General features: G+C 58.8%; 2 protein-coding genes across 2 annotated transcripts in view; one reads left to right on the top strand and one right to left on the bottom strand.

Moving 5' to 3' along the window:
- The window catches only part of Ssna1 (Sjogren syndrome nuclear autoantigen 1), a 1,392-nt gene extending 339 nt beyond the window's left edge, over nucleotides 1–1,053 (top strand). The window contains exons 2-3 of the mRNA XM_013029334.1: nucleotides 3–278; nucleotides 544–1,053. Of these exons, the coding sequence (XP_012884788.1) occupies nucleotides 3–278; nucleotides 544–651 (384 nt within the window). The 3' untranslated portion in view covers nucleotides 652–1,053. The remainder of the gene's footprint in view (nucleotides 1–2; nucleotides 279–543) is intronic.
- A 1,308-nt stretch (nucleotides 1,054–2,361) lies between these two features.
- The window catches only part of Tprn (taperin), an 8,649-nt gene continuing 1,022 nt past the window's right edge, over nucleotides 2,362–9,988 (bottom strand). Inside the window, exons 2-5 of the mRNA XM_013029333.1 lie at nucleotides 8,955–9,983; nucleotides 3,146–3,368; nucleotides 2,947–3,053; nucleotides 2,362–2,842 (exon numbers count right to left, since the gene is read on the bottom strand). Coding sequence (XP_012884787.1) covers nucleotides 2,780–2,842; nucleotides 2,947–3,053; nucleotides 3,146–3,368; nucleotides 8,955–9,983 — 1,422 coding nt within the window. The 3' untranslated portion in view covers nucleotides 2,362–2,779. The remainder of the gene's footprint in view (nucleotides 2,843–2,946; nucleotides 3,054–3,145; nucleotides 3,369–8,954; nucleotides 9,984–9,988) is intronic.

Genomic DNA, 9,988 nt, shown 5'->3' with positions numbered 1-9,988 from the left:
AGCGGAGCCCGGGCGCCGGGCCGGGCCTGGCCCGCTGCGTGGCCCCGGCCCACAGCCCCGTCTCCCCGCCCGCCTTAGGCATCGAGGAGCTGTGTCAGAAGCGAGATGAGCTGTGCCGGCAGATCCAGCAGGAGGAGGACGAGAAGCAGCGGTTGCAGAACGAGGTGAGGCAGCTGACGGAGAAGCTGGCCCGCGTCAACGAGAACCTGGCGCGCAAGATCGCCTCCCGCAACGAGTTTGATCGGACCATCGAGGAGACCGAGGCCGCCTACCTCAAGGTGAGGCTCCCAGGACTGGGAAGCGCTCAGGCCCGAGCCAAAACCGCCACGCTACCGGCGGGCCGGTCTCCGCGGGGCCCGGTGTGTCCCCGGCGCTCCTCTGTTGCGGTTTATTCTGCCAGGCCCGCCCAGCCTGGTGTGGGACAGATGCGGGGAGGGGATGCGGGGCGGGGGAGGGCTGTATGAGAAACTCAGGGCTCCGGGTAGGTGGAGGTGTTGCTTCCAATGAGAGGGACAGTGGCACCCCTCTCGCTTGTGACCCCAGATCTTGGAGAGTTCTCAGACGCTGCTCAGTGTCCTCAAGAGAGAAGCTGGGAATCTGACCAAGGCCACAGCCTCTGATCAGAAGAGCAGTGGAGGCAAGGACAGCTGACAAGGCCGAGCAGACTGGGCCAGTCTCTGCTGTGTCCCAGATATGCCCCCCCCCCATATCTGTCTTAAAACATTGTGCTTTGTGGCAGATACCTTCTCCCGTCTTAGGTGCCGGGAGGGGCAGCTGCCTTGAGTGACAAGGTGGGGGGGGGTGTTTATGACCTCTGGACTCACAAGAGCCACGAGGACCGTGTTTTCCATGTCATCTCCCCCAGGGACCTTGGGAGAGGCCCTGGATCAGGCACATCCTGGCTCCAGACTTGTCGCTGTGGGAGTCCCTCTTTGTCCCCTCTTAGCCAATAGGCACCGAGGCCAGGCAGGTGGGGAGAGTGCCTCCTTAACCCAGGACCCAAACCTCAGGGCCCACCCCGTGGTCAGTTGTCAATAAACTTTTTTTTGCACATTTCTGTGGCAATTTTTTTTTTGGGGGGGGGGGTCTGGTTGTGGGGCCTGAACTCTGGGCCTGGGCGCTGACCCTCAGCTCTTCAGCTCAAGGCTAGCGCTCTACCACTTGAGCCACAGCGCCACTTCCGGCTTTTTTCTTTTTGCTTATGTGGTGCTGAGGAATCGAACCCAGGGCCTCATGCATGCAAGGCAAGCGCTCTACCACTGAGCCACCTTCCTAGCTGTGGTAATCTCTTGACTTCTCTGGAGTATGGGCACCAGACACTGGCAGAGCCGTAGCTAGGCTGTCCAGCTGCCATGGCTCCTTGAGGAGGGAGACAGGACCTGCAATGACTTTCCTTGTGCTTAGTCCCTGTCAGAACAGAGCAAGGATTTCCACTTAACACAGGCTATCCCCAACCTCATCTGTCCTAGCAAGGCTGTTGGTCTCCCCCAATTCCAGCATATAGCCCACCTGCTTGAGGGGGCTGTGATACACCCTGGTGCCAATACTTGGGGTGGTTGGAGAGATGTCTGCCCTGGACTTGGGCCCTCTCAATGGCTGGAAGGGGCTTTGTATCCCATACCCGTTCCTCTGTACCACATTGTCCAGTCTGATGAACCACTGTTAATGCAGAGTTGCCTGATGCAACTCTGCCCTCAACCACACACAAGTTATTGCCCAGGTGCTGCTTGGCAGAACCAGAGAACAGCCCATCCTGTCCTAGAGAACCACACCAAAACCGCTCTTTTCCTGATCCTGGTCATGCAGTTTCTTCTTGAATTCTCCAGGAGAGGATACCTGTGTTCAGTGCCTGGGAAGGATTTGCCTAGTGCTGTAGATGACCCTAGCTCTGTACTGTAGTTGCCCAGGCCCACACACCCATCATTATTCCCAAGTGGATAGCCCTGTCTACTGCCTGATCCTTTCAGTAAGACTTACAGGTCAGCAGGTTCTTCTGTGCCTAGTGAGAAAGAATCACAACGCTCTGTCCAGCCTTGCCCATGCAATACACATTCTGCCCTGCTCTTGGTCCCCTTCAGGCTCCTGGTCTCTCAGTAATGCCACTTAAGACTTGATAACAGCAACACTCATCCATCTGGGATTTACCTCTGTAGGTCACCAAGTTCCAGATGTGATGTACTGCATTCAGCAGGCCTAGCTCCCATCTCCCAGTGACAGCTTGGGAAGGTGGGAGAAAGCCTGGACCAGCAGGACCTCAAGGTGCAAGGACATCAAATGGGCCACCTCACATCTCCTGGTAGAGGGCCCCCAGGCTGACCCCCAGTGTCCCCACTGTGGTCCACACATGGGAGGGAGCAGCAGCCTTATCCAATGCGGTTTATTGGATCCAACATCAGAGGCAAGAAACAAACCTGCCATTTATCACAAAGGGTAGACTAAATCCATCAGGGTGGGATTAGAGTCCTGCAGACAGCACCTTGCCCCAGAAACACCTGTGACGACAGGAGGCTGGGAGGCAACCTTGGTCTGGGGCAAGTCTGCACAGGCCCTCACCTAGTCACAGACAGGCCACTGGATGGACTTCAGCCCTCCCCACTTTTCCTTGGAGATCCTGAATGGGTCAGACAGACCTAGCCAACAGCAGGAGTAAACACAGGAAGAAATGTGGAGCACAGCCAGGATGAAGGTACAGAACGGGGGGGGGGGGGGGGGGCGCAGGACTCCTCGGCTCCCAGCCACCCCCCTCAGCTATGACTTGGCAGTCCTGGCAGCGCTGGGGTCAGAAATAGAGGGCTGGCTCACTGCGGAAGTCCGAGAGGTCGTTCTGACTGGCAGGTGTGAGCTGAAAAAAAGGAGAGATGTAAGCAGTGGGGCCTGCCCAGGTACTACTTCCCCTTCCCCACAGCCCTCAGAGCTGAGGGGGTCCCCCCTCCCGCCCTGGCTCACCATGACTTCTTTCAATGGAGGCTCCATCTCACTGGGAACCTGCACCACGGTCTGCTCCTGCCATCTGCTGAAGGCCATGGAGTGCTTTGGAGTGTAGCAGGACAGGCCTGTGGGCCAAGCAGACCAGGCACGGGCACATGGACGTGCAGCCCCGTCTCCACCCCTCCCAGGCTGTCCATACGAGCAGATGGGCATTCACCTGAGCTGCCATCTGGGAGCCGGGGGCTCTCAGGCCCCACACTGCTCACAAAGGTGGCTCGGGGTAGGAAGAGAGAAAAGGGCTTCTCTGAGCCAGGTTCCTCTTCATCTTCTTCCTCCTCCACTTCTTCCTCCTCCTCTGCCTCTTCCTCCTGTACCAGGGAGCTCTCGGAAGGGTACTCAAATGTTGTCTGCAGGCTCTTGTCATTGAAGGAGATTTTCATCTGAGAGCAAGAGTTGTCATCAGGGCCCTACCACACAGCTAGGCATGGGCTGAACAGCATTGTCACCACAGAGACTCATAGCAGAGGAAGAAGTCCTCCAACCTGGAGCTGCACAACCTACCCAGCCCCCACCCTCATCAGTGGCAGGTCCTAAAGCCATGTTCCTTGGCTTCCTGGCACCACACTTCCTGGCTGGGAAGGTGGCTCAGTGGTAGAGTGCTTGTCTTGCATGCCTGAGGCCCTGGGTTCGATTCCTTAGCACCACATAAGCAAAAAACAAAAAGCTGGAAGTAGTGCTGTGTCTCAAGTGGTAGAGTGCTAGCCTTGAGCTGAAGAGCTGGGCTGGGAAGGTGGCTCAGTGGTAGAGTGCTTGCCTTGCATGCATGAGGCCCTGGGTTTGATTCCTCAGCACCACATAAGCAAAAAGAAAAAAAGCCGGAAGTGGCACTGTGGCTCAAGTGGTAGAGCGCTAGCCTTGAGCTGAAGAGCTGAGGGACAGCGCCAAGGCCCAGAGTTCAGGACCCACGACTGGACCCCCCACCCAAAAAAAAAAAGAGCTGAAGAGCTGAGGGACAGCACCCAGGCCCAGAGTTCAAGCCCCACAACCGGACTCAAAAAACAAAACAAACAAAAGACAGGCAGTAGAAAGGCAGCACCAGGAGCCATAGCTCATTTAACAGACTGGATGAGAAGTTCCACAAAGCCTGAAGTACACTGACCCCAATGCCCTGCCTGCTGCCTGCCCCACAAGCTTTACTAGGTTTTTTTGGTTTTGTTTCGTTTTGTCTTTTGGAGGGGTTGGTCATGGGGCTTGAACTCAGGGCCTGGGCGCTGTCCCTGGCCTCTTTTGCTCAAGGCTAGTGTTCTACCAGTTGAGCTACAGCACCACTCCAAGTCTTCTGGTGGTTTATTGGAGTCTCTCAGACTTTCCTGCCCAGGCTGGCTTTGAACCACGATCCTCAGATCTCAGCCTCTTGAGTAGCTAGGATGACAGGCATGAGCCACTGGCACCCAGCGAAGCTCTAGAATTTTATGTTCAAACAAATTCTCCCCTTTTCTAGTATCCTGGGCTGCTGGCTCCAAAGGGTAGCAAGGCAGGCAGGAGCAGAGGGCTGTAAGCATTCTCGGGATCTCCCAGTCAGCCACTAGCGCTGGGGCAAGGAACCCTGTGGCCAGGCCTTGCCAGGCGGAGACTAGCTCCCACAACTGAGTGGCTCTCCCAGGCCTGCTCTCCCCAGCCTATTCTGGGCCTGGCAGGTCAGTAATGAATATGAGCAGCCACTAGCCTGCAGCAGATGGAAGCAGTCCTGCTGGGGCTGCTGTCGAAATATTAAACTCTTGGGCACAGGACACCAGCAAGCCAGCTCAAGTTCCCCCTTCTCCCCTGGAAGGAGCCAGCGGCAGGAGCAGCCCCAGACAGTTCCAGGGCAGCCTCGGCCTCTAGGACAGGTGGGGACCTGTCAGGAAGGCTGGGCTTGCCCTGAGGCAGCATGGAGAGCGTGGTATGTTCGCAGGATACCCACAAGGGCCCAGCAGGAGCAAAAGCCTCTACAGTGAGCCAGCACCCAGGAATGAACACACACTCTCCTGTCTCTTACTCTCTCCATCAAGGGCCAGAATGTGGGGAAAGGGACGCTGAGCCTGAGCTAGCTTCCCTGCCTCAGTGCTCACACACAGAGCTACAGCTACTTGGCCACTGCTCCCTTCCCTCCACTACCCCAAACACTCTAGACGTCTGCACAGATGAGTGGTCTGGGAGATGAGCAGGCAGGTCAGACAAATAAAGTTGCAAAATATCCGCTCCTGTCATGTGAAAGCGTGCCTCCCTTAGCCTGCCCTCACTGCAGGCCCTGCCGACGCTCCAGTTGTGGTCCTGTGAGACACAGTAAGGGGCAGCCACCTGAAGCCACAGGCTCCCCCACCCACTGCCAGCCAGCTTGGGCATGGTGTCCTTGGCCCTCCCAGACAGATACCCCAGGCACAGCCCAGACAGATACCCCAGGCACAGCCCAAGGCACATAGGACTGTCAAGCTGGGTTTCCACCCCAAAGTGAACAGGGTTCCCGAGTGGCCCCGGGGTCCATGATGCCCTCCAGGCCCATCCCCCATGGCTGGGAACGCACCAAGACCAGCTGCCAGGGCCTGGCCGGATTAGCATGCCCTCATTAGTCCGCATGACCAACTCCAAGCAGGGAGGCTGGGCACACGTGGGCACTGAGGCTGGCACAGCCTGGCCAGGCTGGGAGCATGGGGGTGCTCACAGGCCTCCTGCCCCAGCCAGGGCCCAGGCCTCCAGCCTGCTTTGTCTCCTGGCTGGGTCAGTGCCGTGCGAATCTCACAGGTCTCCCTCCCACTTAAAGAGTACAGGCCGGCAGGTCACAGGACACCTCGTGACTCAGGTGGCCAGAGCTGGGGCACACTCTGCAGACTGGCCGACAGAATGGATGTGGAGAGTGGCCCAGGTCTGGCATGGAAATGTCCGTTCGCCAGTGGCTGAGGGACCTGGCCCAACCCACCCCACACGGCAGGCGAGGGTGAAGCCTCTGGTCCCACAGGGCCCTTTTGTTCTCCCTAACTAGCCCTGCCCATGCACACCCAGCTTGGGTTACTGGTGGGTATCCACCCTAGATTCAGGGCTGAGAAGCTGGGCTCAACCTGCCTGGCTAGAGGAGTATGTTCAGCCTGGCCCTGCCCCCACTCTCCTATCCACACGGGCTGCTGCCCATCCCCCAGCGGTCCAGTAGGAGCACACTAGACCAGGGTTGCACAGCTGGAAGTCCACAGCCATCAGGAGACCCAAGGCAGCCCCTGTGCCAGAGGAGAAGCTGTCTGGCGCAGGCTCCAGAAAAGAACAATACACAAGGGACACCCTCCCTGAAGAGCTGGGGGAAGGAGGAGGAGAGGAAAAAGAAAAGGAGAGGAGACTCTCCTATGGGGAAGGGAGGCAGGGAGAGTGTCAGCCACCTGTGAGGGTCCAGACGGGTGGGAGGGAGGTCACTGCAAGAGCAGATGGGCATCACACAGCCACAGCCAAGCCTCACAAGTCAGGGTGGAGGTGACACTGGAGGGGAGAGCGGAGGCCTGGGCATTATGACTGAACTCGAGGACACTGACGTGCTTGGGTGAGGCACAGACCAGGAAGTAGAGAGAAAAAGGAGCAGACAGACAGACAGGAGCCAGGACAGGTGTTTCTCCATAAAGAAGGGAGGCTGCCAGCGCTGAGTGCTGAGGGAGGGGAGGAGGCCAGTGTGAGAAGGTTAAAGGACACCACCATCTGCCAGGAAACCGGGGTGGGGTGGGGCAGGGCTGGAACATGCAGCGGGAGGGACAGATCACCTACAGGAGCATGTTTCTGGGGCCCTGGCCAGCGCTGAGGACACCCTCGCCGTCCAGACAGTAAGGTGGGCCCTAAGTTTGGATGAGGGCATGACCCCATCTGAGATGCTGTCAGAACAGACTGTCCCACCCCACCAGCTGCCAGACGCCGCAGAAGAGATGCTCCTCACCTGCACCCCGGGAAAGCCACGGCCAGGGGTCACCAGGCTGGGGATCAAGCAAGCAGTCTACCTCTGTGTTCCCTGGCTCTGTATCCCACTCCCCTACCCCTCAGGAGGAAGACCAACACAGGTTCAAGCACAGCCTTTGGTTCCAAGGTGAGGAATAGCCACTTGGAGCACCTTGGGTCCCTTCTCCCTGATGGAGTGCCCGGTTCCAGGGCTGCAGGAAGGAGGGACGTCAGGGAAAGGGTGACGTGCGTGCAGTCCTGCAGTTCTGAAAAGCCCAAGCAGCCTCTCACTGTCCCACCCCTCAGGCGCTGGCTCTTGCCAGGCAAGGCAGCTGGTACACATGCAGAAAGGACGTCACAACGCGCACACGGTGCTGCTACAAGGAGGATCCTGCCTAGACCACCTGGCCATAACAGGCTCTGCCCATCTGGCCCCCAACTTGCTCAAGCTGGCATAGAGCCCACAGCCAGGAAAAGGCTGATGGCCAGCGCTTGCTGCTCCGTCTCCCAGCTGCCTCCCGTGACCTCTTCAGCTCCAGATCCCCCTGACTCCAGGCCCAAGAGGGACCAGCCAGGCTCTCAGCAGCAGCCTTGGAGGGTAGAAACAGCCAGGAAGAAGCCAGGCTCATGGTGAAAGAGACCTGAGAACAAGGACTCTAGAACCAGGAACTTTAACTCAGCTCCTGTCCCACAAGCCTCCCTCACCTCAACGTCCTGCCTCAGCTACATGAAGGACGCTATCCTAACTCACCTACACCAGAGACATTACCGTGACATCACTTCTAGGACAAGCATAGAAAGGGGTCACCTCAGAGCTGTCAAGATCAAACTCAAAAGGCAGGGGAAGGAGAGGACAAGAGGGTAGGACTCGGGGCTGGGAAGGTGGCTCAGTGGTAGAGTGCTTGCCTTGCATGCATGAGGCCCTGGGTTCGATTCCTCAGCACCACATAAGCAAAAAGAAAAAAGCCGGAAGTGGCGCTGTGGCTCAAGTGGTAGAGTGCTAGCCTTGAGCTGAAGAGCTGAGGGACAGCGCCCAGGCCCAGAGTTCAGGCCCCACAACCGGACCCAAAAAAAAAAAAGAGGGTAGGACTCGGAGTAGAGAGCATGGTGGCAGAGGGAGCCATGACCAACAGGAGGTGCCCCCCCCCCCGGCCGTAGTGAAATCACAGCAATGGCTGAAGTGGCAGATGGGGTCAGCAGGAGGGCTGCTGACCTGAACCTAGAAGAGGAGATGGGGCAGGAAGGAGAGGAATCTCCATGGGCTATGCTTGTTTAATTTGCTTAGCAGTATGAGAACTTAGTATGGGGAAGCAGAGGAAGGGAGGGAAGAAGAGAGGGAGGTCCAGAGAAAGAGGGGGGAAGAGGGGGAGAGAAGGAAAGAGACACACACAAAACAAAGAAGATGACACTGCTCGTTACAGGGAGCTCCAAGGCACAATCACCACTCTGTGCCCAGGGGAGCTGACACCTGCTGGACTCTGGAATGGACCCCCAGCCACCACCTCAGTACCAGAGAAAGGTGCACCTGCCTTGTACCAGCTGACAGGGAGTCACGCAGGGCTGGCCTTGGAATTTGCCCCAGGGGACAAACTGAAACCCTGGAATAACCAGGAAGAATCTGAAAAACTCTTTCCTTGTACCCAGAGGATTCCAAGCTACTGACTAGAGCCGACCTGGCAGTAAGGTGCGACCTGGCCAGCCAGGTGCAAGCCTCCAGAAGGCTGTGCTTGGGTCTCTCTGCCTGCCTGTCCTCCTGAGCAGCCCATGCTTGCACGAATCCAGGGGCCAACAAGCTCCAGGCCTGTGCCTTCAGGAGCTCACAGGTTGTGTTCCTTTGGCTGGTCTCCGGGTAAGGACCCAGTGGCATGGATATCACTGCTTTCTACGGCCCCCTCCTTTAGGAGGTTTTTACCTGCTTGGCCAGCCCTCCCCTCCAGCTGTGCCCTGGTCCGTCAGGGCTCCACAGCTCCTGGTCTAGTTCTTCTCTAGGAAGCCTGCCTACTAGCCCAGGTGTCCCAAGCATAGAAGAAAACATGGTGTCTGTAGCTGCACCCCGCCCCCACTGCCATCTCCCCACTGACCTTCTTCCTTGAGGAACCAGCCTTGGTGAGGCAGGACTTCTGCAAGGCCAGGTAGCCACCGATCACCTCAATCTCGTGCACCGTAGGGTAGCGCTTCTTTAGGGTGCTCTCCAGAGCAGCATGGGATCCCAAGAGGCCAGCAGCCTCCTCCTCCTCAGCTTCCCTTGGCTGGGACTCCCCACTGGCCTGGCTGAATCGTGGTTCTTGACAGGCCCCTGGCTTCCTCTTGGGCACCACTGTGAACGTGTTGTTGCCTCGGTGCTGGAGTTCCAATGGGTGCCCAGGCCTGGTGGGGTGCAGGTGGTACTGCAGAGTTACACCAACCCCTGAGCAGGGCAGTTTGGCTTCTTGAGGGGATGCTTCTTCTTCGGAGTCCACCTCATCAATGAATGTGACCGGCAGTCCTGGCCGCCCAGGTTCCCGGCTGTCCTTGGCCAAGCCCTCAGAGGGCTGCGTTTCAGCGGTGGCCGGTAGGAAGAGGGGAGGGGAGGATGGCCTCTGACTTTCGGCAGCCTGATCTGTGAGGGTGGGAGCCGGCCATGGCCCCAGGACCACCGAGAGGCCCCTCTCAGGGTCTGGCGCCCCATCCCCTCCGGACGCCAGCTGGCCTCCGAGCTTCTGGCGCTGAGAGGCCCGGCCCACCTCTCCCTTTGGCAGCTCGGCGGACTGCCTGCCCCCGGGGGGAGGGTGCCCGGAGGCCTTGCGCTTGGGGATGAACAGGAAGGAGTTCCGGGAGTTCGCGCGGAGGCTGGCCAGGGCCCGGGCCTGGAGGTCCCCTGGCGGGATGGTCTCCAAGTCCGGCTTGGGGGCCGGCCTGATCTCGAAGGCGTCGTTGGCGCTGGTGGCGGCGGAGACCCCCCGGCGCTGGCTGGGAGTGGCACTGACGGGGCTGGACGCCGGGACGGCGGGGGACGCGACTGGAGTGGCACTCGGGGTCCCGGGGCTGGGGGGCGGAGGGAGGCCGGGCTCCCCCGACACCGCCTTTGGCTTCCACTCGCCGGGCGCGGGGTTGGCAGGACCGGCGTGGGGCTCGG

Source organism: Dipodomys ordii, unplaced genomic scaffold (genome assembly GCF_000151885.1).
Source record: "Dipodomys ordii isolate 6190 unplaced genomic scaffold, Dord_2.0 Scaffold118, whole genome shotgun sequence".
Lineage (NCBI taxonomy): Eukaryota > Metazoa > Chordata > Mammalia > Rodentia > Heteromyidae > Dipodomys > Dipodomys ordii.
Note: the sequence above shows the minus strand (reverse complement) of the source record. Positions and strands in the feature narration are given on the sequence as shown.